The sequence below is a fragment of the Myodes glareolus genome, chromosome 5 (genome assembly GCF_982192425.1).
Source record: "Myodes glareolus chromosome 5, mMyoGla1.1, whole genome shotgun sequence".
In the NCBI taxonomy this organism is placed as follows: Eukaryota; Metazoa; Chordata; class Mammalia; order Rodentia; family Cricetidae; genus Myodes; species Myodes glareolus.
The window spans coordinates 12958021-12985583 of NC_142030.1; the positions used below are offsets into that span (position 1 = coordinate 12958021).

The 27563-nt window shown below is 44.8% G+C and overlaps 1 protein-coding gene and 1 pseudogene across 1 annotated transcript in view; both read left to right on the plus strand.

Moving 5' to 3' along the window:
- Nucleotides 1–4686, plus strand: part of Fbxo28 (F-box protein 28) — a 32219-nt gene extending 27533 nt beyond the window's left edge. Inside the window, exon 5 of the mRNA XM_048439547.3 lies at nucleotides 336–4686. Coding sequence (XP_048295504.3) covers nucleotides 336–730 — 395 coding nt within the window. The 3' untranslated portion in view covers nucleotides 731–4686. The remainder of the gene's footprint in view (nucleotides 1–335) is intronic.
- On the plus strand, nucleotides 3663–26579 carry LOC125403744 (transforming growth factor beta regulator 1 pseudogene; annotated as a pseudogene).
- Nucleotides 26580–27563: the final 984 nt, after the last annotated feature.

Here is a 27563-nt window from a genome sequence, read left to right on the forward strand (position 1 = left end):
TTTTTCTTTTGCAGACAGGGTCTCACTATGTATCTGTACCCCAAGCTGGCAACCAACTCTGTATAGCCTATGTTGGCCTCTCGAGTGCTGGAAACATGGCTGTACACCACAGCACAGCAGCTCCCCTTGGCATGTGTCTCAGTTTTTTGTTTGTTTCTGTTTGTTTTGCTTAAATTATGCTCTCTAGATCCATTTCATGGCTAATTCTTTGCATGAGACCACAACTACTGACTTAAAGTGAATTTTTATTATAATAAACCCAAAAACCTAAAGTAAGCTGAAGTGTTCCCAGTAGGGAACATAAATGATTAACCCTTCAGATGCTTTCTCCACAGTTCCCGGACCATCTGCAGCACTGACAACAATGCAGCTCTTCTCCAAGCAGAACCCTTCGAGGCAGGAGGTCACCAAGCTTCAGCAGCAGGTTAAAACCAATGGTGCTGGCGTGACTGTCCTCAGGCGTGACATTTCTGAGCTCCGCACCAAAGTGCAAGAGCAGCAGAAACAGCTTCAAGACCAAGACCAGAAACTGCTAGAGCAGACCCAGATCATAGGTGAACAGAATGCACGGTTGGCAGAGCTGGAACGGAAGCTTCGAGAAGTCATGGAAAGTGCAGTAGGAACATCCTCAGGTTCTGGGCAGGGTGAGGACTCTCCTCGGAAACGAAGGAAGGCGACAGAAGCCATAGACTCTCTTAGGAAATCCAAACGACTTCGGAACAGGAAGTAAATTGGAATGTGGCTGTAGCTCTGGGGAAGATGTCTGTGGCCGGGAGTTTAAGCAGCTCTTCCTGTCAGGATACTGGAGCAACGTGGTGTCCCTTAGGCTTCCAGGCGATCAAAACACAACTTACACTTGGCTCTTGTGGTTGGCGTCCCTTCTCGCGCTTCTCTGGTGGAGCTGATGCAGAGAACCTCTTACTCTGCAATAGATCTGTACTAACCAGACCCATGCTATCATCTTTGGGAGCTAACGTTTTTCCTGTGCAGGTGATGTGTTAAGTTTGTCTGTTTCAGCATATATGCACATTACATACGGATTTTAACAAACCATTCTTGACAGACTCAAAGTTAAGTTTAATACATAAGATGTCCTGTTCACTTGAAAGAAAAAAAAATCTACTTTTTAAATGGACACTATCTTGTTTTTTTTTTTTTTTTTAAAAAAAAAGGTTGACTTTTTGTTTGTTATAAGTGACCTTTGTCTGGAATGTCTAAGTAGTTAATACTGTGCTGTTGCAGCGGTGGGTAAGGGAAGGCCCACAGAGTGTTGCTGTAGAAGGGCTCTACAGTACTGACTATATTTTTATAAGCTACTGGCAAGGGATGTTTCCAGTTTTTAGATACATGCTTTCAGTTTTCCTTGGGGCCATGGCCTACATCTGCATGGATGGGTGCATGCATTGCCTAGTCAGCTCTTGCACTGGTGTCCATCTTGACCTCTGCACCACTTGTAGATCTGCGCCTTCGCTTACTGTCTTCCTCTGCAGCGGCTTGCCTGGAAGGGGAGAATTGCCGGTCCATTTGTCCTCCGGTTTCGCAGGCACAAGAGACTGTAGAGCCCATTGATGTGTCTCTTCTCTGTAGGGTTCAGGTACACTGGCCAAGACAGAACCCCAAATCCAAGCCTCTTTCTGTAGACATCAGACCTCTGGGAAGCAGTCATGAGGCTGACTTGTCACTGTGCTCATGGGTCAACCATGACGAATAGGGACCCAACTGAAGGAAAGTTCATTGAAGAAAATGTGCCGTGAAATTAGTTTGATTATTTCATATCTAAGGGCTTTGCCGAAGCCTTTGAATACCACTTTCGAGCTCCTGTGATAACTCTGACAGAACCGTTAGTTTTCCGAGCTCCCGCGATCTAAAGATTTAGATTTGTTTGCACTCTGTTTTGAGCTCGTAACTGGAAAAGTGTGTCTTGCACTGTCCAACCTTCTGAGTGGTTCACACTCTCCAAATTGTGTAAAATGGTTCTTTTCCCTGTTGTATATTTTTGAAACATCCAACAATCACTGTCCTATTTTTATTTTAATGTACTAAATTATGTAGTTTTGTTCTTTTAACCATCTGTTGCTTTGGGCTTCAGTTATTTATAGTAATTTAGCTGTGAGATAGTTAAAACTATCCCTTACCAGGTGAAAGTTGACACCTGTGGAAAACTAAGGTTTGGTAATCCCGCAGTGGGAGGGAAGCACAAGGGTGTCATCCGTCCAACACGATGTGTCCTGCTCCTGCATCCTTTAGGACACTTTCACCAAGTGACTCTTCCTACCCATTCTTAATATTGTCCCCTCATGATCGTGCCCTTGGGTTTCGTTCAAGTCTGGCTTTGAAGGTCCGTTTACGATGTAGTGTGTTTCAGTGAGAATACATAACATGGCATCCAAGTGTCTCATGGTTTGTTGGTAAGGTAATTTTAAAATAAACAGTTTCCTAAAAAGATTTGTCAGCCCAGGTCATCCATAACGGTCCTTGTCTAGAACTTGTTTTCTCAGCAGGTCTCACTTTTGCAGTTCTAGGATGTAGCCATATCACCGTAGCCTTGGAGGAGGCCTATTGGGCACTCAGAGCTTGACTTTCTTAGTCTACCGTTGTGGTAGAAGAAGACTTTGGTAAGCATCAAAGTACAGGTTTTCAGAGTATAATCCTTATGCATCAAAGAAATAAGCCTCAAATTAGTTCTCCAATAATTATTAAAAGTTTCTTTCAAACTACATCTAACTAGCCTAAATGTAATCACCAGTCTTCCATTAGTTGATGTGAATGCCTGGCTTTCACAGTGAGCATCCACAGTAAGAAGGTACAGGGACATGTCTGCCGCACGCCTGTGGTCTGCCCATCAGATTTGCACTTGCATCATGAGTATCCGTAACTATGAGAATAAAGTACTACAGCCCGCTTGTCTTGAGCTTTCCTTGGAGTAACTAACACAGGTCAGGCAGTTGTCTTCTCCACTTAATACAGTGCTTTGGAATAGCATAGTAGCATTTAGAGTTTTCCAAAGCACGCATTATTAATAGCTAAAACTGACTTGCCATGGGAAAACTTGCCCGCCTCCTGAGAGAGACATCTTGCATTTCCTGGCAGAAGCTTACCTGCTGTGGGTAGTTGACAGCACATTTCAGAAAGTATCCCCACCGAGAAGTGGTTCCTCTGTGTGAATGACTCATTCCCATGTATAAGTTCACCCATGGTGCACACTACACACAGGCATACAAACATGACAAGACATGGATGGGAGGTGAAGAGGACTGGCCCCTGGCCCGCAGAGCCCTGCTCACCTCCCACACTGACTGCTCAACTGTTTCCAGCGTGGTCACGACGCTCTTCAGACTTCCCTTCTGATGTAGAGAGCCTGGCAGTAATGGGGGCAATTAACAGTAACCTTACTGTTGTAGACTATTGGGGTACCCCAAGTCAAAAGCCAATGATTTAGAATCAACTTTTTTTTTTTTTTTTTTGTAAAACATGTTTTTGGAGTACTGAACTTCACAGGGGCTTGCCTTAATTTAGTAGTTTCAAGAGGTATGTGCTACTAGTCTATGTGTTGAAATGTTAAAATATTCTATGTAGCCCAAGAATGGGTAAAACAGTTTAATGCCTAAAAGGTGTCACTGCAGCTGGGTTTTTAGAGAAAGTGGACGTACAAGAAATAGGCTATGCGCCATGAACGGAAACGATGGCACCGTGGGGTTGCACTGTTTCATGCACTGTTTTCTATGCCATTTCATAGCCTGCACTTTAACCTCCAAAGAAATGCTGTGTGCTGCCCGTTCCTAGTTGGTGAGCTCATTCCTAAGACGGCACTAATCCTATCATTTCTCTGTGCTGAGTTAGTTTCCTTAGCTGCCTTCCTCATTGAGTTCTCTGCTTCTTTAGCCATAATACTTTGTAGGAGCTGAGAACTCGTGTCCCCTCAGTTTCCAACAGCGTAACATTTTAATTTAGTGTAAACCTCATCCTTGGTGGTCAGCCCAGTCCTAGATCCTCTTCTAGCGGTGACTACCTGTTTTTTTCTTAAACTGAACCCTCAGAAAGTAGACACTGTGAGATTTCAAAGCAGGAAGAGAAGACCTGAAAGGGACACAGGAAGTGACACGGCTGCCTGGAAGTGACTGGTTCTAACAGGAAATTCACTGTTCTATGCTTTGGCTTGAGACCTGCATGAGTTTCTTTTGGACACAAGACGTTCAGTTAAAACTACTTAAAACATAGAGCCTACCATCTGCAGGAAGTTGTTTTCAACAAGCACTATAAAGCAACAGTGACCACTGCTGGTGGAGTGTGGCCGCCGGCTGCGCATCACACAGCCGAGAACTAAGGCAAGCTTGAGTGATGTTGGCTTTTCCCAATTTCCTAACAATCCTAGTTATATTTCTGAAACTCAAGCACTAAATCCACCTTTTACCGCTGTGTCTGAAGATAGCCACATGCTTTAGCGTAGGAATCCAACCAGGCTATTATTGCCAAAGTCTAGTGATTCATACTGCCAAAAGGTTTAACGTGTTGAAGATTCCTTTATGTGGTACCATATGTCTGTTTACTTATGCTCATGAGCGACAATAAACCACTAGTTTACCTTCTGGAATTTTCATTGTTGTGACCTAATCAATTATGGGAAGGTGAAAAAAAGCCCCTCCCAGTCACACAGCAGGGCACAGAAATAAATGTGTTGTCACCAGGTCTACTTGTTTCTTTATTTCACGACCAGAGTTTGGAACAACCAGAGACAGATAGTATCTCAGTAGCTACTGTCCTGAGCCACTGCCCTGTGTTCACACATCGCTCGGAGCAGGTTTGACTCTGAGTGGTTGAACCAATGGGGTGGTTGAACCCTGTGAGCACCACGTCCACAGCATTGAGACAAGGATGAGAATTCCGGGGGGGGGGGGGTTATCACCTGCCTGAAGCTTGGCTCCCTGCTGTGCCACACACCATTCTAAAAAGTGCGGGAGCAGTGAGATGCCATGTGGATGGTCGTTCCAGATACCCTCTCAATCAAAGCAAGTGGTGCAAAGCCACTGGTGGGAGAATTAACAGAGAAAGGGCCAGGAGCTCTGGGGATAAAGGACAGTAGAACACTTGTCTATTAGTATATATCTGCAAGGTGCTGGGTTCAATCCCCAGTGCTGGGAAAAGGACTAGGCTTGGAGGCATTGTCATGGAGTGGTCTGACAGTAGTTTCCCCAAGGTGTACAAGTAAAAGACTTGCTGACTTCTCAGTCCAAGGCCACCAAAAGCTCTGGTTGTTGTGGTATACGTTGCTAGTCTATTAGCAGGGCCCGTAAGTTCTTAAGCCCTGCCAAGGAGGAACAACAGCACTTTTTTTCAAAATTCTTCCTGCTCCCAACACAAGAATTTTTGTTGAGCTGGACTCATACAGATCATTTGGGGTTAGTATAAACTATACAGAGGTTTCATATTTATTTTTCCATGCATACAGTACACATTGATGTATTCAGCCCTATGTTAATCTTACCCTCCTTGACCTTCACCACTTCCTTCCACTTAGCACCCCCCTTTTAATTTTCCTGTCCTTTGCTTTCCTGGACTCCGCACAGAAATCATGGGTGCGAGGTTGGCCTATTTCACTTAACATGATCTCCAGCTCTGCAGAGAACACAACTGCATCCTTCACTGTTGAGTAAAGGTCCTTGGTGCTTATGTACATTTGCTGTATTCATCCACTGATGGATACCAGGTTTCTCCCTTTCATTAGCTGTTGTGAAGTAAGATAAATGTGGGTGTCTCTGTAGTGACCCGACTCAGGTATGTGCCTAAGAGTGGTATGGATAGATTGTATGGTAGTCCTATTTTCGGTTTTTGGTTTTGTTGTTGTTGTTGTTAATTTGAGATTTGTTTTTATTTCTGTGTATGGGTATTTCACCTGCATGTCTGTGCTCCATGCAGTACCCATGGAGACCAGAAGAGGGCATCAGTTCCTCTGAAATGAGTTACAAAATTGATCTCCATATGAGGGCTGAGAATCCAGAGCAGTCAGTGCTCTTAAACACTAAGCCATCTCTCTAGGCCCTCCCCACTCCTTTCCACAGAAGCTACCAACAGTGTGGAAGAGCTCCTTTCCCCTCACATTCTTGCCAACATTTGTTATTTTCTCTTTCTTGATGCCAATCTGATGAGTGAGATAGAATCTCAGTGTAGTTTTTGTTTCATTTTGTTTATTTTGAGGGTCTAACTCTGTAGCCCACATTACCTTGAAGTGCACTAGGTAGCCCAGGTTAACCTTGGACTCAACAGCAATCCTGAATTAGCCTTCTGGGATTAGGGCATGAGTTTGAAACCAGCCTGGAATACACTGCAAGATCTTGACTCAAAATCCCAAAACAGGCAGGTGAAGAGCCCAGGCTTAGTGTTTAGAGTTTGGTTTCTGGTTTCCATCCCCAATATCGAAGCAAACCCTACGCTATGATAGTTCCCCCTGGTTAATTTCTGAAGTCACTCCCGCAGGGTCTATCCTAGATGATCATCTCATTTCAAAGTGCATCATCTCAGAGCAAAATGAGAGGAAAGTAAAGGACACAAAACCGAAGGGGTGGATGTCAGAGCTAAAAGCATAAATTACATTAGAAAGGAAACATAGATCAAGGATGAGCTTCAAGCCAGGCCTGTAACACAGGTGTGTGATCCCAGCACCTCAGGAGACTGACGAAAAGAGGATCGGTCATACGTTCACTGCCTGCCTTGGCCACAGACTGAGTTCTAGGCAAGTTAGTAAAACCATCTCTAAGTAAGAGTGCTGGAGACACTGCTCAGTGATAACGTACATGCATGCACAAGGCCCCAGTTCAGTCTCCAGCATGCCAAAACAAAATGCACTTAAGGAAATGGCATTCATATAAACACAACTGTAGATCTCAACTTTTTTTTTCTTCTGAGACAGAGTCTCATGTATCCCATCCTGGCCTCAAACTCAACACTTGACCAAGAGGTGAACTTTGGTGTGGCAGTCAGAGGACAACTTTATAGAGTCAGGTCCCCCCTTTAAATGGGTCCCAGCGATTTCGCTCAGGTCGTCAGGTGCATGCAACAAGTGCCTTGACCAACTGAACCATTCTGTTGACCCTCGGCCTTCGTTCTTTTGGTTGCTTATCTTGTTTATTTGGTATATATGGGAATGTGCTTTCCACCGAGCCGGTGCATAACGTGGGACATTGCGTGTGTGGAGGTCAGAGGACGGGTTTGCAGACTAGTTCTCTCTCTGCCTTTACGTGGATTCTGGGAATTGAACTCGTGGGTTTAACTTCATACAGCAAACACTTTTGCCCACTGAACCATCTTGTTGGTCCCTCTTCTGTATTTTCAATTCCTTCTACACTTGTCAGGCTCTGGTTTGTTGAGTCTGTGGAGTAGCAGCAGAAATAGGAAATAGGAACTAGGAAAGCCAGGGTGCACCTTCTGTGTTGAGGGAACTAGGAAAGCTGGGGCGCTCTTGTGTTGAGGGAACTAGGAACTAGGAAAGCTGGGGCGCACCTTCTGTGTCGAGAGAAAACAACACCCCTGCTCTGTCAGACTAAGAAAGGGCAAGCAGGGTTAGCTCTTCTTCTGCTGGGTTGGAGCAAGATCAGAAGCACTTGCTCTGTAAAGGGTTGAATTCTATGACCCTAAGTGCAGGGATCACATCTGGAAAAGGCAATTTACCTAGCTTGTTCCAGGGGCAATGTCAGGCGGTCACATTGTCCTGAACGTACTGCATACACGAAAATACATAGATGTAGTGACGGAATAGAGCTCACACAGTGATACAAGCCCATAGCAGCTCCAGGAGCAGGGCAGGTTTCTGCTACTAGTCTCCAATGCTACATGGGTTTACTCTAGTCCCTGTCTAAGCTAAGTGTATTTTGGTTGGGCGGTGGTGGCGCACACCTTTAATCCCAGCACTCGGGAGGCAGAGGTAGGTGGATATCTGTGAGTTTGAGGCCAGCCTGGTCTACAAGAGCTAGTTCTAGGACAGCTAGGGCTGTTATACAGAGAAACCCTGTCTCAAAAAACTATACACACACACACACACACACACACACACACACACACACACACACACATATATATATATATATTTAAAATTATATAATTTAAAATTTCTCCAGTAAGCTAGCACCCCGGGCCCTGGCACGGACGCTTTGGCAATGTTCTGAGGCTCTCTCGTACAGCCGGACTTGCAGGTGTTGTTCAGGTGAGTTAACCTCCACTCCTCCTCCTGACTCACTACTGTTTGCTCTCTCCCACGAGGAACAAGTTGTTCAGGAAGCTGCCCTACAGCAGCGGCTTTGAAGCATGGAGGACAGATATGCAGGCAATGAGAGGAGTTCCCATTCATACCAAGACCTGGAGACAACTTAAAAGAGAAAAAGCCCTGTGGTGAAGGCTCTGAGCTTCTGTGTTGCTTCCGGTTGGAGGGAACAACAGTCAGTGACTTACCCACTGTGCTGACTGGTTTTGTGTCAACTTGACACAAGCTAGCGTCATCAGAGAGGAAGGAGCCTCAGCTGAGGGAATATCTCCAAGAAATCCAACTGTAAGGTATTTTCTCAATTAGTGATCAATGGGGGCGGGTTCAGCCCTTGGTGGGTGGTGCCACCCCTGGGCTGTTGGTCCTGGCTTCTATAGGAAAGCAGGCTGAGCAGGCCATGAGGAGGAGCAAGTCAGTAAGCAGCACCCCTCCGTGGCCTCTGCATCAGCTCCTGCCTCGTTTGAGTTCCTGTCCTGACTTCCTTTGGTGATGCACAGTAATGTGGAAGTGTAAGCTGATAAAGCCTTTCCTCCCCAACTTGCTTTTGGTCACGGTGTTTCATCAGAGAGACAGAAACCCTAACAACAGGAACCCGAACTAAGACACCAGTTGACACAGACATCCTGAGATTGTTAAGCAAATTACTTGCCCCACTTTTGAGCCAGAGACAGGATAAAGCCATCAACACAGGTGACTGGCTCAGTAGGTTAATAAACTGGCTCGCCAACTTCACTTTTAAAAAACATTCTAACAAGCTGTGCTCATCAGAGAAAGTGGCAGTCCGTGTCAATTGGTGCCAAGTAGCTTGCTGAGTCGTGTGGTTACACACGAGCCCCTGTGTTAAGTCAGGGTCTTACACCGGCAGCCTTAGCTCCTAAGGAGCAGCTCCAAACTCTAGATCCTCAGACCACATTCTGGATGGAAATCTACATTCCAACAAGCTCCCTGGTTGAGCATTGGCTAACAGCACTAGCCAAGGACACGTTCTCGGCTGGCTGAGTCAGGGTGGTTATTGCTATGGTGAAACACCGTGACAAATGCAACTTGGGGAAGAAAGGGTCATTTCCTTGACTCATGTTTCCACAGCCCTGTTCATCACTGAGAGAAGTCAGGACAGGAATTTCAAACAGGGCAGGAACCTGGCGGCAGGAGCTGATGCGCAAAGGCTATGGAAGAAGTGTTGTTCGCCATGCTTCTTGTGGCGGACTCAGCCTACTTTCGTATAGGATTCAGACCACCAGGGCCTGGGAGGCCCCACCACAATGGGCTGGGCCCACCACCGTCAATCACTAATTAAGAAAATGCACTCCCGGCTTGCCTGCCTACAGCTTGGTCTTACTGAGCATTTTCTCACTTGAGGCTCCCTGCATTCCAGTGACTGTAGTTTGTGCAGTGTTGACAGAACACTAGCTGGCACAGCGACTCAGAAACTAAATATTCCAAAGTCCTTGCTCGCTATCACTGTAGGAACAAAAGGGTTGGGAAGGAGGAAGGGAAGAAGTAGGAAATCTGGTATCAGGGACTGGGGTTGTAGCTCAGTTGGCAGAATAAGTTGCCTGGATTGCCTGAAGCCCTGGGTTTGGTCCCTCGTATCCGTGTGGTTGTGGTAGTACGTGCCTGTGATATCCCTAGCCATCCCCAGCCACAGTGGGGAGATTAAGGCCAGCCTGCGATGCTGTTAAAACACAAAATTAGACATTGGCCAGGGACGTTTACACAGAGCCATCAGCCAACCAAACAAGAGAGCATTTCATCTCCTTCAATGCTACAGAAAGAAATTTCTGTTAAAACCTGCGCTGTGAGGGAAGATGGATCAGAGGTAGAGGATTTGCTGCTCTTCCAGAGGACCCAGGATGGATTCCCAGCTCACAACCACTTGTAACTCCAGTCTCGGGGGAGCTGATGCCTTCTTATGGCCCCTGGGGGCACCAGTCAAGCACGTGGAGCGCGGACGTACATACAGGGAAAGCCCTCACACACATAGCATAAAATAAATAAACAAATCAGAAAACAAATACTGAGAATAAAGAAACTGTAAAGATAAAAGCACATTGTCCATCAATAGGGAATCGGTTAAATAAACTGTGGTACATCCCTGTAAAGATAATTAGGCAGCTATAAAATGAGAAAGTTTTTTATATACTGTGAAGAAAAGTTTCTAGAACAAAACTGTACCCTACGTGGAACCTTCTATAAAGACTGATTAACAGGTTAAAATTTCAATGATTGTGAAGAGGTATAATATTGCAAGTCCTAATTACAACTAGAAGTTTAATTACAACTTGTCTTGGGCTGTAATTAGACCCCATTTATTGCCTCCTCTATCTATGATCTAACATAGGTAGGGTTAGGTAGAGTTTTTTTTGTGTGTGTTTTTGTGGTTGGGGGGGTGTTTGTTTGTTTGTTTTTGAATGTAGGACAGATTCCCAACTTCCACTAAGATAGCTATCGAATAGCAACCGAGGCCTCCGCAGAGGGCCCCAGTTTTCATCATCTGCCTACCCAATCTGCCCACCAACGTTATTGAAAAGGTGTCTTGACTTACGACTTTCTTTGTATGGTTTCTATAAAACTTCCCATAACTTCCTCCACAGTCACACTGATGCCCAGTGGATTCATTCTGAGTTAAGAAAAATCAGGTTCGAAAAAGGAAGACCACCTGAGAAATCTCCGATAGGAACAGATGGCCCAGATGACAGAGTTCTACATCCAGAACAGATTCAAGTTTGCTGCCTGAGATGATCAAGACTCACAGGATACTCCAGTCAGGACTTGATTATAACTCTAAATTTTCTTTAGGTCCCCATAAGATTATCAGCGACCCCAAAAAGCAGGAAGTAGCCTGAAATACTACGCCCACATTCCCAACAAATGGACTATGGGTATTTTCCTTTGTTTAAAAAAAAAGAGAGAGAGAAATGGTGCAGGAGAATTATCTGTATTCTGTCAATCATGTATTTTAATAAAACGCTGATTGGCCAGGCAGGCAGTATAGGCGGAAAAGCCAGACAGGAAGTAGAGGTGGAGCAAAGAGACTGGGGGTATTCTGGAAAGCAGGAAGCTCCCTCCGCAGTTCTGCCCAGACCGCCGGAGAGGAAAGATGTAAGCTGCCCCACTGGAAAAGGTACTGACCCGTGTGGCTAACGTAGATAAGGATAATGGGGTAACATAAGTTATAAGAGCTAAGAAGTAGCCTGACCTAATGGGCCAATCAGTTTTTTTTAAAATATTTATTTATTTGTTTATTATGTATACAGTATTTTGTCTGCAGGCCAGAAGAGGGCGCCAGGCCTCGTTACAGATGGTTGTGAGCCACCATGTGGTTGCTGGGAATTGAACTCAGGACCTTTGGAAGAACAGACAATGCTCTTAACCACTGAGCCATCTCTCCAGCCCTGGGCCAATCAGTTTTATAACTTATAGAGATCTCTGTGTGATTGATTTTCTCTGGGACTTGCCGGCTGTGGGGTACCAGGCGGGACAGGTACCCCAACAAGCCGGCCCTCATGCCCTCATGTTACAACTAACCTCCTAGCTAATTTTATTCAACTTGACACCAGCTAGAGTTCTTGACTGAGAAAATGCCTCCATGAGATCTGACTGTAGGGCATTTCCTTAATTGACAATTGATGGGGGGGGGGCTTAGACCATTGTGGGTGGTACCATCCCTGGGTGGGGCTGGGCTCTTTAAGAAAGCAAGTTGAGTAGGCTGTGAAGAGCAAGCCAATAGGCAGGACCCATGCATGGTCTCTGCATCAACTCCTGCCTCAAGTTCCTGCCCCGTTTGAGTTCTGGTCCTGATTTCCTTCAGTGACAAACAGCAATGTGGAAGTGTAAGCCAAATAAAACCTTTGCTCCCAAAGTTGCATTAGGTCATGGTGTTTCATCACAGCAACAGAGACCCTAACTAAAACAGCAAATGAACACAGGACAGCCTTCCACAGGTTGGTGAGGCACCTGCAGATCTTCCTTGGGTCTTCCAAACTTTTCAATTTGGGAAAAGTGCCCATTTTCCCATTTTAATTTGTTCATTTTTTGTTTGTTTGTGTTTTGTTTTTTTGAGAAAGGGTTTCCTTGCCTAGCCCTGTCTGTCCTGGGAGTAGCTCTGTAGACCAGTCTGACCTCAAATTTAAGGTGTGCAATACCACCACCCAGCCCAATTTTAATCGATTTTAAGACCACAGCCCAGTGTGGTGGCACATGCCTTTCATCCCTGTACTTGGGAGGCATAAGCAGGCTGATCTCTGTGAGTTCAAGAACAGTCTGGTCTACATAGTGAGTTCCAGCATGGCCAGGGCTACATAGAGAAATCCTGTCTCAAAATAAAATAAAACAAAAAAGTCTATAATTTGGTGCCACTAAGTGTATTCACAGTCTTGTGCACCAACCATCAGTATTTATTTCCAGAAAGCTGTCATCATCTTCACCAGAAACTCTGGACCTATTTAAAAAAGCAAACAAAAAAAAAGCCAAAAACATAGTTCCTTATCAGTTCCTGTTATTATCTCTTACTCCCTCTGTCTCCAAAGGCAGCCGATTTTAGACTTGGATCACTACGTGGTGTAGGAGGGTCTTCTTTCTATATGTTGCTTTCATTGGTTAAATAAAGAGACTGCCTTGGCCTTTTGATAGGACAGCAGCTCAGATAGGCAGAGTAGACAGAACAGAATGCTGGGAGAAAGGAGGCAGAGACAGGGAGCTGCCCGCCATGAAGCTGCCAGGTCAGACATGCTGAATCTTTCCCAGTAAGTCGCGAGCTCGTGGTGACATACAAATTATAAGAAATGGGTTGAATCAAGATGTGAGAGTTAGCCAATAAGAGGCTAGAATTTATGGCCCAGGCAGTGTTTAATTAATACATTTTCCATGTGGTTATTTTGGGTGTAAGCTAGCCGGGTGGGACAGAACAAAGGGCCCGCGCTCCTCTCAGGTGATGGGACACAGCCCGCTGCTCCTTTTATAACAACTACAGTTCATTTTTAACCTTGTTTTCTCCTTTAGGACAGAACAACATAGAAGTTCTTTGACTTAAAGTCATATAACTTCAAGAAAATAATTGCCTTTGTTTAAAAGAGAGGGAAAGAGAGGGAGTCATTATGGGAAGTGAGGACTGTCACTCTATCCTGTGGAAGCGGCCCCAGAGCCAGCACGGTGGCACATGCCTGCAATCCCCACACTTGAAAGGCTGAGATATTCAAGGTCAAACCTTCTCAAAAACAAACAAAGGCAACAACAAACTCCAAGTACACACAAAAACAGAGGAAGGAGAAAACAGACCCCGGAGAGCACAGGAAGCAGACCTTTCCCAGGCTCTGACTGCCGGCTAGGCTCCAGAACTATGACAGAGAAATGTTGACTGTCTATGGGCCACTTCACAGAATTTCGCCATACCACCAAAAAAGACGAGGACTCCTGGAATGTCTTACCATGTTGTTCCTGATGTTCATAATTTGGGAAGCCTCAGGGCTGAAGAGATGTCTCGGAGATTAAGAGCATTGGCTGCTCTTCCAGACGTCCTGGGTTCAATCTCCAGCAACCACATGGTGGCCCACAATCATCTGTAATGAGATCTGGTGCCTCTTCTGCTGTGCAGACATACAGACAGAACACTGAATACATAACAAATAAGTAAATCTTTTTTTTTTTTAATTTGGGAAGTGTCGGATTAAAAACAAACAAAAAAGAAAACCCAGCGTTCTACCCAATCACACAGTATATTTAGACTTACAAGTGTATACTTTCAACCTGACTCTGCCATGCGTTCCACGGCAAGTCTGAATTCCTCTTCTCTGCTAGCCTGTGCGCAAGTGAAAAGCTGGGATCAACACAAATACTGCTTCCTGCATATCCTGAAAATGCACGGGAGGGCTTTTCTCAAGAGCAGAGCAACAGGAAAAGATATCTGACTACTCTCAGCAAAAGGAAGTGGCAGGACACAATCTCCACATTGTCTGCTAGAGTAGGAGGAAAAAATGTACCTCTAGAACCTTCTTAGAAGATTCCTCAGATACACTGATGTGCGTGCGTGCGCGCGCGTGTGTGTGTGTGTGTGTGTGTGTGTGTGTGTGTGTGTGTGTGTGTGAGGGTGTCCGGTTCCTGTAGGAGTGATGGAAGGAATGTGTGTAGAAATACAATGGCCTTTTTCTCCACTCTGCTCTCTCAGTAATTTCCCATGAGAGTATTTTCTTCTTCTATAAAAGCTACCTAACCTTTGTTTTCCAATATAGGGATGTGTGGGAAAGAATGCTCACAAATGGGTTTCATATCTTCTGCATGAGCCCATCCTGAGAAGCATTTCTTACTCACAGTGATATTATTTCAAAAAGTCATCTGAATTGACTGTATCTTTTTCTCAGTTGAAAAGCCAAAGTTGCAGGATGGTGGTGGTTCATGCCTTTAATCCCAGTACTTGGGAAGTAGAGGCAAGCAGACCCCTGAGAATCTGAGGACAGCCTGGTCTACAGAGTGAGTTCCAGGACAGCCAGGGTGGTTACACAGAGAAACTCTGTCAGAAAAAGGAGAAGGAGAAAAGAAAAAAACTTAATGCTAAGTTTTTCAGATACATTTGGAAGTATTAGCAAGGGATGGCAATTGTGTATGTATGTTGGTTTTCTAGGGCAGATCTATATTTAGCACAGTTTAAATAACAGATATTGCTGTGGGGTACCCACCAGAGAAGACTATTCAGGCATGGGTTTAAGCCAATAGAATATCTTTCTTAAGCCACTACACTAGAGGTTCAAGATCCCAGTACAACCCTGAGCTTCTCTCAGGGTGAGCTTTCCAGAACAAAAAACATATCCTGGGTTGACACACTTCATTTAACAAGAACAGTTAGCCAGAAGCAGAACTACAGGAGCCAAAAAGTAAGGTTAGGACATTAGAGACTTTCCCAGAACTCCGGACTTTGATGGATTAGGTCTTTGTTTTCATTTTTTGGCAGGTGGTGCTGTCTACGTGCTGAGTTTCGTTTCGTTGTGGAATCAGTTGTGTTAAAGTCTCAGGGTCTGTTACGATATGTATTGTCTTCCAGTTGGAGCTAAGAAATTGAGGGTTTAGCAGGGTTGGTAGCTTTTAGAAGCTGTGAGGGGTGAATGCTCCAGATCTTTCTCCTTGACATGTGGATGGCTGTCTCTCCATCTATATACAATCCCACCTGTGTTTGTTTATATATGTGTGTGCACATATACATATATATGTATATATACATATATGTATATATATTTAATTTTTCTCTTCTTTGAATTGCATCAGCTCTGCTAAATTATCTTTGATAATGTTTTCTCCCACCACCTCAGATCCGCTATGAAGCCTCCCTAGTGAGTTTTGTATCTATGCCATTAGCGTCTCACTTTAGGAATTCCCTCTGGGTCTTTATAATTTCTGTCCCTTTATTAGGACTCTCTGATGTGGCATTGTCAATTTACCTTCCTTCTTTAATATTTTCCTCAGATTCTTTGAACTGGTTGTTATGACAATGCTTTCTGAAGTCCAACATGGACTTCACAGTTTCTGAAGTCCAACATGAAGGCCCTATCACTCACAGTCCTTCATGGAGAATCCTCTTGGCTTTCCCGCTGTTGCCCCAGTGATGGAGATCCTGTGGCTTTGGTTCTGCTGGACCAGTCCCTTCATGCACTCCAACAAATTACAGCTGGGGTAGATGTTTGGGACTGTCAACTCAAAGCCCTGGAGGTGTATGTTCGGTAGCTGAGTTGGCCAACCTGGGCCTCCACCTTGACCTCCCCAGGCAAGGGGCAGGACCAGCTCTCTCTTGCCCCAACTCCCACACCAGGCAGCCAGCAAGAGGTAGAGCCAGCTCTCCCATGCTCCAGCACCTTCACGCTGCAGCCGGCAAGGGACAAGGTCAGCTTCCTAGCTAGAGGCAGTCAGCCAAGGGTGAGGTCAGCTTTCTCAGGGCCAAGCTCTCCCAGGACTGTTGAGAGGTGAGGTCAACTCAGCACTGGCCCTTGGACATCAACATGACTTTAAGCAACAATCCAGACCAACCAAAGGGCATCCTCGTGCCCTCTGATGGTGACATGCGCCACAAACATCAACACAGACCCAGGCTGCAGTAGAGCCATGGACCCAGACATGGCCCTCAGTGGCAGCACAGGGCACTCCCATCAGCCTGCTCCTCACTACCCTCCAGTCTCCTCTCTCCACAGCACGTGAACCTCTGCTTCTTTTTCTCCCCAGTTTTGCTGGCACATATGTGCTCGTTGTCACAGTCTTCTCCATCCATGCTGAGCAGAGGCGGCGGGCTTCTAAAGACTGTTTTTTAGGAAGGGCCTCAGAGCCCCTCCGGGTGTGTGGTCTGCCTCTCCCAGGGGATCGAACCCTGACCGGTTGCTCTGGGCTTAAAGGCAAAAGCAGCAACTGCTTCTCCTCTGACGGACATCCCTCCCTACTCTGGAGACTGGTGATTGGCTGAACTGCCTGCTCTGGCCATCTGATCTACCTTTTCCTTTCTTGAATTTGCTTCCTTCGAGCCAGTGGAGTGAAAGGATGGACCTGGGTTCCCAGCCCTCCACAGCTGGAGTGGAGCCTCCTCTGCTGGATCAGGGATGGGAGGCTGAACAGAGCCCTTGTCTGCTTGGTTCCACTTCCCTGGAACCTAGCCACAGCAATGTGGACCACAGAAGCGGGGGGGGGGGTGTGGAACTCCCCTCTGCCCCCCTCCTGCCTCCTCTGCCCCTCTGGGGAGACTGTAATACTTGCCTAAAATTTGAGGGTAAGGGTGTTGTTCTGAGCCACATCTGCATCAGGGACAGTCACTCTCCTTACTGGGATTCAGGTTTTCTGTGTGCTCCTAGAACATTTCTGGAGACTTTTTCCCCTCTCCATTCTGGAGGGGGGCACTGTATATTTTGTATCTGTATAATGCACACACTTAGAAACTTGATACACTCTCTAGGGATCAGTCACATTGGATAGGACATGCTGCTTTCTCTGAATAGCCAAGATCAGAATTCCGTGACCTAGCCCCTAGTCCTTGAGAAGATGTCCTCTGAAGAAACTATACAGTGCTTTAACACAAACAGTTCCAACCGGGGGGTGGGGGGTCTAAAGGAGCTGCATTCAGGGCTTTTGGAGGTACCAAAAGGGTCAAGTTTGAAGAAAGCCCTCAACTCTCATTACCTCAGCTACACACACACACACACACACACACACACACACACACACACCCCTCTGTGCCCAGCACAGAACAAAGCATGCAAGGAACCTTTCTACAGAACCAGAGTTCATGGTAGACAGTCATTTCCCCAGTTTGATGGGCAAAGAATTACTGAAGACACCTGCTACACACAGATTCCAGGTGCACACCCAGCACAACAATCACTCTGTTGGTTCTGCCAAGTCTGGAGAGGTTTTTTTTTGTGGGGAGGGGGCTTTTTGAGACAGGGTTTCTCTGTAGCTTTAGAGCATGTCATGGAACTCGCTCACTCCATAGACCAGGCTAGCCTTGAGCTCACAGAGATCTGTCTGCCTCTGCCTCCTGGGTGTTGGCATTAAAGGTGTGTGCCACCACTGCCCGGCAGTCTGGAGACTTTTAATACTTGCTATAGTTTTGTTAAACTTTCACTGTTGTGACTGTTTCGATATGGTGGTGATGGCAGCTATGTGTGTGTGTGTGTGTGTGTGTGTGTGTGTGTGTGTCCACAGAGTTGTAGGCAGAGTTTTCCTGTCCTGACCACCCAGGCCCAAATATCTGACTCAGAGGCTGAATATAAATTATTAATACTTAGCCAATAGCTCAGGCTTATTACTAACTAGCTTTTAAAACTAAATCAATCCATTTCTATTTCTCTCTCTCTCTTTCTCTCTCTCTCTTTCTCTTTCTCTCTCTCTCTTTCTCTCTTTCTCTCTCTCTCTTTCTCTCTCTCTCTCTTCTACCCTCTGTCTCCACCACACCTTCCCCTCTCCCCCCCATCATGAGCAGGTCTCCTCTGCTCTGTGCTCCCATCATGACGTACTGCATGACAACAGGTCAAGGAAGGACAGATTACAGATGGAAACTACTGGAACCATGAACCAAAAAAAACCTTTCCACTTAGAACCCAATCGAACTCAGGTATCTGTGACAACAAAAAGTTGACCAACACAATGCCCTTGATAACCAATAAAGACACGTAATGAATATCTAAATTGTTTCTATATAATAAGAACTCGGGAGTCAGAAATTGAGATAAAGATCTGATAAATCCAAGGTCAGGGGAGAGTCAGTTGGCTGACCTCTTCATGATTTCTCCCAACCACCAGACCCTGGAAATCCCTGTCCTCTCTAGCAGACATCCTCAGCCCCCCAAGAACTCTATGGCCAATCTCAGTAAGTCCATCACCAACTCCATCCTTTGATGGAGCCTTTATTGGCACAGTGGAATGGCTGTACGAACAATTCTCCTGCAACAAAGATACCTTTCCTATATCACCCCAGGCCATTTGCACTAGCCCCTGCCTGTTGGCTCTCAGATCCATTCCTCTGGGTTTTCCTGCAGAAAGGCAGGCTCTTCAGTAGGTTTCTAAGTAACTGGATTCAGAATAATGGGTGACATAGGAGAGAAAAGATGGAGGGGAGTAAACAGGACTGTTTGCCCTCTCCTTGCTCTGCCTCAGGCTGCTGGGGTTTGGGTTCCTGCTGGACAGGCTCTCTCTGGTCCTGCTGTCACTGGGCAATGTGGTACTGAGATCCTACTGTTTCCTACCTGAGGAGAAGGCCTTTCAACTGAGGGACATTGTCTTCCTTGTCCCCATATTTGGCTCTCACTCCTGGCATCTGAGTTAGCAATCTATTGTAATAGATTCCTTGTGTTGTAAATGAGTTTTGAGCAATGTTTTCTTTTCCCAACTTAGGCTTCAACTGATTATATTTTTACAGGGCTTCCTGTTCTGAGAAATTCTTCATTTTATTCATTCTTCTGCCCTCCTCCCACCCACATTAGCCTTACTGATTCTTAAGAGTTCTTCATGCATTTTATATGATTTAGTGTGTGTGTGTGTGTGTGTGTGTGCGCGCGCGCGCATTCCATGTCAAAGGATAATGTATAGGAGTCCATGTGAATACTGGGTATTGAATTCAGGTCACCTGTCTTGCCAGCAGGCAACCTTACTGGCTGAGTCATTTTACTGGCCCTTCATAATACTAACACTAACACTACACAATTCATGATGTGTCTTCACATTCTTTTACAAAGTCCCTTTCTCATGCTGTCTTGCTACAGAGCGGAGGATGACCATGAACTCCTGAAGATCACACGTCCACCTCCCCAGTGTTGGGATCATGGATATGTACCACCATGCATGGCTTTGCGTTCTTTTTAAACTTTTTTCTTTTTCTTTTTTTGTTTTTTGAGACAGGGTTTGTAGCTTTGGAACATGTCCTGGAACTAGCTCTTATACACCAGGCTGTTCTTGAGCTCACAGAGATCTACTTGTCTCTGCCTCCTGAGTGCTGGGGTTAAAGGCATGCATTACCATCACCTGGCTTAAACTTTTTTTTAAAATAGTGGTTTTTTTTTTTTTTTTTTGGTGACCAGTTCTCCAATTCAATATAGAAAACACATTTCCCTGATGGTGTGTGGGTTTTGCAGTTTGTTCTCAGAAAGAATCCCCCAAACTTCCTAAATAACACATCCTTTTAAATAAAAACTTGTTTAGTTTTCTCCCCCACACTTAAACCATAGTAATTTTACATAGAATGTAATGTAGTTTTTGATGTTTTTTTCTTTTCTTTGCTGATCTTATACTTCCACAAATTTGCAAAGTTTATTTCTAGACCCTCTATTCTATCTTATTATTATTAGACAGAATATTATTATCTTATTATTGTGTTCTTTAAATTTTTAAAAATTTATCGTTATAAATCCATGTTTGTGCCTGCTTGTCTGTATGCGCACCATGTGCTGCATGTAGAATCCAGAAGACAGCATCAGATCCCCTAGAACTGGAGTTCCGGACAGGCAGTTGCGCACTGCCCAGTGTGAGTACTGATACTGAACCCAGGACCTCTGCAAAAGCTCAAAAAGGGTTTTGTTGAGAAAGAGTACCTTGGTGATCAGGGCCAAGGAATGTCTCAAAAGTCACACCACACAACAGACATCACACAGAGATTTGTTGGGAAAGGGGAGGACACAAAAGGCTGACTCTAAACAAGGGTGGAAAAGAGAAAGAGAGCCTGGCCATGATGGCATTGGCTTTATAGGGGTATGGAGCCCATGCATAGGGGAAACACAAGACGGTAGGATCATGTTGCATTAGTGATGTGGGATTCCCCTCTATATGCTGGGAATATCATTGGTTAATAAAGGAATTGCTTTGGGCCTATAGCAGAGCTATAGGGGAACAGAGCTAGGTGGCGGGGGCGGGGGGAGAACTAAATGAATGCTGGGAGAAAGAAGGTGGAGTCAGGGAGAAGCCATGGAGCCACCGCCGGAGAGAGACAGACAGACATGCTGAAACTTTGCTGGTAGACCACGACCTTGTGGTGATGCACAGATTAATGGAGATGGGTTAAATTAAGATGTACGAGTTAGCCAAAAAGAAGCTAGAGCTAATGGGCCAAGCAGTGATTTAAATAATATAGTTTCTGTGTGATTATTTTCAGGTCTAAGACGCCGGGCGACCAGGAAACAAGTGGTCTCCTCTTATAACACATTAGTCATGATGGGTTGAAGGCAGGTGGGGGTGGAGGGAGCACCTGGTTCTGGAATGTGGGTGGTTCTTAATTGACTAACAGTTCTCCCTTTTGTTTATTATAAAAGGTGAGGAAATAGGAAACTGTGGTGATAGTGAGGCAGGAGTGAGGGTACCATGCTGTTCAGACTGCTTGCTGTTGCCTAGGGGTGTCAACATCTCCGGGGGCCCAAAAAAGCTGGAAGACTGGCCAAGGCTAAAGATAGTAGGCTGTTTCACTCATTCAGGCTCTTCCAGAACCATCTAGGGTAGGGAAGTGTGGGCTGCAATGGAGCCGCTTGCAGTTTTTAATTGATTGGAAATCTACTGGAACACATATGTAGTGGACACAGAAGGTAAAGTTAAGGAGTTTAGGGGAATTTTTTTTTGTCTTGGGTGTACATGGGAAACTTTCAGGACCACAGTCCTGGTAGTTGGGGGAGAAAAGTCCCAAAACCAGGGAAGAGAGAAAGATCCCACACTCAGAAATAGGCAGGTGGGGAAACTTAGGAGGACTGATCTGGAGTCCATTTGACCTGTGAGAGGTGAATCCAAGTCTTATGACTCCCTCGATTCCCTGAAGCATACATGAATTCTTTTAAGTTTACAAAGAGATAAAAGTTTTGGATATGTTACCATCACCACTGTGTGTAGTCCGTATTGTAATAGACTCGTGCCTTTGAAGCTACAGGAGACTTGGGGAGCCAAAATGATTTGGGGTTAAAAGCATTAACACTCTTTCCAGAGGGCTGAATATATGGATTGGACTGAGGTGTTTTCAGCACGATCGAGAAGCACTTTTAAGTCTATTCTTACAACTAAAGGAAATTTAAAATCTCGAACTTACGAAAATGATAATAGCAGTCAGTGCTTACCAGAGCTAGATGAATAGCTGACTAATGTTAAACTCTGAACTTTTGAAGCCTTAATAAACCAATAGCATAGAGAAGGGAAGAAATCTGAAACATTCCTTATTTTTTACATGCTTTAAAGCACTTTCTCATACTTTCACAAATTGCACTTGCACGCTTTAAACACCTCCATAGACCCTCACAACTTACACGTTCTCATTCTCAGATCTGTACAACTTGCCTTTACACACCTTACAAACCTTAAGAAATTTCTTAGACCTTTAGAGTTGAAATAAACTTTAAACTTTTTCTTCCCAACTAACCATTTACCAAGAGACACAGGTAGTTGGTTACTGAGAGCAGTCGTTGTAAAGCAAGTTCCTTTAAAAGGGAATAGTAAAAAGTTACATTGAAACCTGTTTTGTGAGTTTATCTCTTTTCAGAGTCCGGTAGCCTGATAAATTGTCTTCCTCAGCTAGAACTACTCAGTGGACTTCTAACCCTGATATTTACATATGGAGAGAACTGAGAAGTCAGTTGAAGCCTTGGGAGAGGAACCGATGTGCTTGCTGCTGCAAGCTGCACTATGACAAAGCTCTCACTAGCCTAGTCATCAATGGTACCAAAGATCTGAGAAAGATAAATTATAATCCAAATGACTTCTGTATCATTTATAAATAACAAAGTCTTTCCCATTACCTAGATGGTTGCCCTGGTCTCCAGGGCTCCGTTGGGCGAAGTGGGCCATCTTCAGCTGTAATGCAGGACCACATTTAATCTTCAGCTGCCTTGCCCAATCCAGGTCTGTGAGAATTTCCTGCATAGGAGGAACCAGGGGTACGAACCTTATTTGACCAGGCAGAATAGGACATCAACCCCAAAGTGTCCACAGTTTGAACAGAGCCCTGGCAGGTGAGGCAAGGCATTGTGCAGTTTTGTCCAGTAGTTAGTGCTTACAGTTCAGGTGGAGTTCTTGTGCCCATCTATCTTCTTTGGTGATCATAAGGTTCCCAGTAGGAAGAGGCATGTCTCTAATGGGAAACCTAAATCTCCTCCTCCTCCTCTTTTCTTTTCTATTTTCATTTTTTTGATTTTCAAGACAGGGTTTGTTTCTCTATGTAACAGTCCTGGAACTCACACTGTAGATCAGGCTGCCTCTAACTCAGAGATCCGCTAGCCTCTGCCTCCCAAGTGCTGAGATTAAAGGTATGTGCCACTACCACTCAGGGAAACTTAATTTTTTTATTGTTTTTATTGAGTTATATATTCTTCTCTATTCCCCTCCCTACCTCTCCCCTCCCCTTCAATCCTCTCCCATGGTCCCCATGTTCCCAATTTACTCAGGAGATCTTGTCTTTTTCTACTTCCCACGTAGAAATTAGATCCATGAATGTCTCTTTTAGGGTCCTCATTGTTGTCTAGGTTCTCTGGGATTGTGAATTGTAGGCTGATTTTCTTTGCTTTATGTCTAAAAGCCACTTATGAGTGAGTACATATGATAATTATCTTTCTGGGTCTGGGTTAGCTCACTCAACGTGCGCAAATTTCAAGGTGGCATTATTTTTCTGTTATGTAGTACTCCACTGTGTAAATGTACCACATTTTCCTTATTCATTCTTCAGTCGAGGGGCATTTAAGTTGTTTCCAGGTTATGGCTATGACAAACAATGCTGTTATGAACATAGTTGATCACATGTCCTTGTGGTACGAGCATTCTTTGGGTATATACCCAAAAGTGGTATTGTTGGGTCTTGAGGTAGGTTGTTTCCTAATTTTCTGAGAAATCACCAAACTGATATCCAAAGGGGCTGTACCAGTTTGTACTCCCAGCAGCAATGGAGGAGTGTTCCCTTTACCCCACATCCTCTCCAGCATAGAAACTTAAATATTTTTAAATGTCATATTCAACAGACACTGAAGAGTTTGAGGGCCATCTATTATGTATACCTAATTTTAGGCTTAACTTTGAGAATATGTACAGGAAACTAAATAAAGTTTGTCACTAAAGGAATTACATAACAGTTTGCAAGTTAATAGTTTTTATAAGATTAAGAATTTTATAACTTTAGCCCTGATAAGTTTGAGCCTTAAAAATTTAAGTTGAAGGTTTAATTAAAGATTCTTTAGCATCAAAATATACTATAAATGCAGTAGAACCATGCAGATGCAGACGGTGTTTACAATGGCTGATCTCACCTGAGATGCGCAGCTAGAACCATGCGGATGCAGAGAGCATTTAGCAGGAGTCAGGGTTCAGAGTAACTGATGTGATGACCTGACTGCAGTTTGCTGGGTAAGGGTTAAGGAAAAGGCGTGAAAGACAGGAAAATAAGAACTCGTTAACCCCAAAGCCTTGAATTTATGCTTCTGCTCACTTTTCTATGTATATACATCAAGAACTTGAAAAACTCTACACTAGTCTGTAGAAATGGTTAAGAGCCGTTGTTATTCTTGCAGAGGACCTGGGTTCAGCTCTGAGTACCTACATGGAGGCCCACAACACCCATCTACGTAAAATAATAAATAAATATTAAAAATTAGAGTAAGCTGGGCAGTGGTGGCACACACCTTTAATCCCAGCACTCAGAAGACAGAGACAGGCAGATCTCTGTGAGTTCGAGGCTGGCCTGGTCTACAGAGTAAGTTCCAGGGCATCCAGGGCTATACAAAAAAAATCCCCAAAAATCAAAAAACCCTATCTTAATCAATCAATCAATCAATCAATCATTCATTCAATCAATCAATCGATCAAATAAAACTATACTAAGAAAATGTACTTAGCTGTAACTAAAGTAGTACCCATAACTATAACTCAAAATCTCTCTGTTTATCTCATTTTATTTAGTTTTTTAATTTTTGAAACAGGCTCTCTATATGTAGCACAGCCTGGCCTCAAACTCACTCTCTTCCTGTCTCATCATCCCGAACGCTATTACCACAGGGCGGCACGACCACTACTCCAGGTTCCTTGACATCCCCACGCTTTAGGTACTGGGGGTAGAACCTATGGCCGTGTGTATGGTACTCAGAAGAAGCTCTGCCACTGAACTCCCCTCCGGCCCCATTCTTTTACATTTCTAGGCAGAACCACTGTACAGTGCAGCACACCATAGCCTGAAATATGTATTTCAGTTGCTTTGGTTCTTTTCTTTAGTGTGAACTTCTTGGAAAAAATAAGCACGATTATAATACATTATAGGGTTTTTGTTTTTTGGTGGTGGTGGGTCTTGAACCTAGCATCTTACTGGGCACTCTGCCGTTGAACTCTATCTCCAGTCTTTTCTCTTTGCTACAAGCTGGGGAAGACTGACTTTTCTGATTTTCCCAGAGTAGCTTTGCACTTGCTCTGTAGGCTCGGCAATCCTGGACCCTGGGATCTATCTGCCTTAGGCTTCTGGGCCACCATGCCCAGCAAGAATTTCTTAGTACCTTCATCTGTCCAAATGATACTTCAATTAAATAACGTTACATCAGGAACAAGAGAGATGGTTCAGCGGTTAATAGTGCCTAGTGGGAGCCGGGCAATGGTGGTGCATGCCTTTAATCCCAGTGTTTGGGAGGCAGAGGCAGACGGATCTCTAGTGTGAACGCCAGCGGCTTTTACCTCCCCTCCAAGCCCTCAGCAGCCCAAAGTCGCCTGGGCTGGGGCCGGGTCATGAGCCTCTTGGGCAGCCTGGCTTCCCAGCCCTGCAACCAGCTGTGGATAGTTCCCACCCAGCTGGCCAGGATGAAAATGCTCTCTAAAAAGAGCTGCGCAAAGCAGCCAAGGTCACGGTGTTTGAAAATACTGCTGTTTGTGATAAAATTGCTCGTCTTGAGTAAAATTTTCTTAAAGCCAAAGAAGATACTTGCTAAAGAAGTTCTTTCAGCTTCAGGCTCTAACTGAAGGGGAACCACAAGCCGCAGTTCCTTCCCAGGGCTCCAAGTTGCGCCTGGCTTAGGGTGTGGCCAGCTCTGTGGGAACTATCCAGAGAGCTGGGCCCAGCCCGGGGACCACAAAACCATTTGGGAGGAAATCCAAGAAGGAGAAGAAAAGAGAAGGGCAAAGAGAAGAGCAAACTGGAAGCTCTGAAGAAAACATCCAAGGAAAGGAAAACGGAGGGAGGTGCTCGCAAGCTATGGGTTCGTCCCATTGCTCTGGATCCCTCACCAGTTGGCTTGTGTGTCCTCCCCGCTCCCATTGGACTAGGGAGTCTAACAGTACATAGCCTGGGGGAGGTCATCACCAACCAACCAGGCTTCCATGATGAGACTATCCTCTACTCTGTGGGCTACTGCTGTACGTGAGTGTATGCCCGCAGGAGGTGTCCAGACCAGAAGTGTCTATGGACCTGTCAGACCGAGAATGGTGGTGTAGAGCCTCAGTGTGAATTGTTCCTGAAGAGGACCCCCAGAATACCAGCGTCCGCTCTTCTGCAGATGCCTGTTCTGAAGAACTGTGCAGGGCCACAATGGGGACACTTTCATGTGGTGCTGATTCCTCTGGGTTTTCTCAGTCAACGTTTCACACCCTGATTCAGAGTTGTCTGGAAGCTTGAAACTGTGCAGTTATCAGTGGGTGGAAATTTGATACAGCAAAGCCAGGAAGCGGTGGCCCTTCCGGGAGCTGCCTGGGAACGATGCAGCTGTGAGCCTTGAAGCCCTCTAGACACAGACCTTTGGTGGTGATCATGAGGATTCCATTCTGAGCTTCAGCAGGAAGCCTTTGAGTCATCCTACCAGCCAGAGGTCTGTCCTTAGTGGACATTAACCGGCAGCACCTGAATTGTCCATCAGTGTGTAACCCAATTCAGTCATCATGAGGTTTTTTTAAAAAAATATTTATTTATTATATATACAGGGTTCTGTCTGCACGTATGCCTGCAGACCAGAAGAGGGCGCCAGATCTCATTACAGGTGATGGTGAGTAACCATGTGGTTGCTGGGAATTGAACTCAGGACCTCTGGAAGAGGAGTCAGTACTCTTAACCGCTGAGCCATCTCTCCAGCCCCATCATGAGTTTTTAACTTAAACTAAAACTTACTCTATGTGGAAGATGGTGGCAGTTGAGAAGGTATCAACACAATTCATCATGGGTATTCCTGTGCTGACAGTGTACCTCAGGATAAACTTCAGTTGCTTTTATTTTTAGTAAGAAATATTTTTTGACAATTAAAAACAGTGTCTTACTGCTCTTATAGAGTTCAGTTCCTAGCACACATGGGGAGGGGGGGAAGGTGTCTCACAACTGCATGTAATTCCAGTTCCAAGGGATCTGATACCCTCTTCTGGCCTCTGAAAGCAATTGCATTCATGTGCACATGTGTGCAACACACTATCTATCTATCTATCTATCTATCTATCTATCTATCTATCTATCTATAGTTTGTATATCTAAAGATGTTTTTCAATAACATCACATCATTTTTTTAGTCCTTTGGAACAAATAAGACCAATGCATCACAGCTGGTTAGTTTATTTTTTAAGTCCGGAAACTTATTATCCCCCCTCTTTTTTTTTAAATGAGAGAACACTGAGTTGTTGTGCTCTTGCTGACTGCATCCTGTGGTGTAGTTTAGCAGATTCTTCTGTTTATAGTTTTCTATACATTAGCAGCTGTAGCTACAGACTCATCAGTCTTGGACGTCTGTCTCCAGACCTCTTTTGTTAGGGTATAGCATACACAGTAACGTACCCCTGTGTCTGGTTTATATTCGTGTGCACTGGCTTCTTTGGGAGACTCATCCAGTCTGTTAATCTTTTTGGTTTTGCTTGGTTTTTTGTTTGTTTGTTTTTGTTTTTTGTT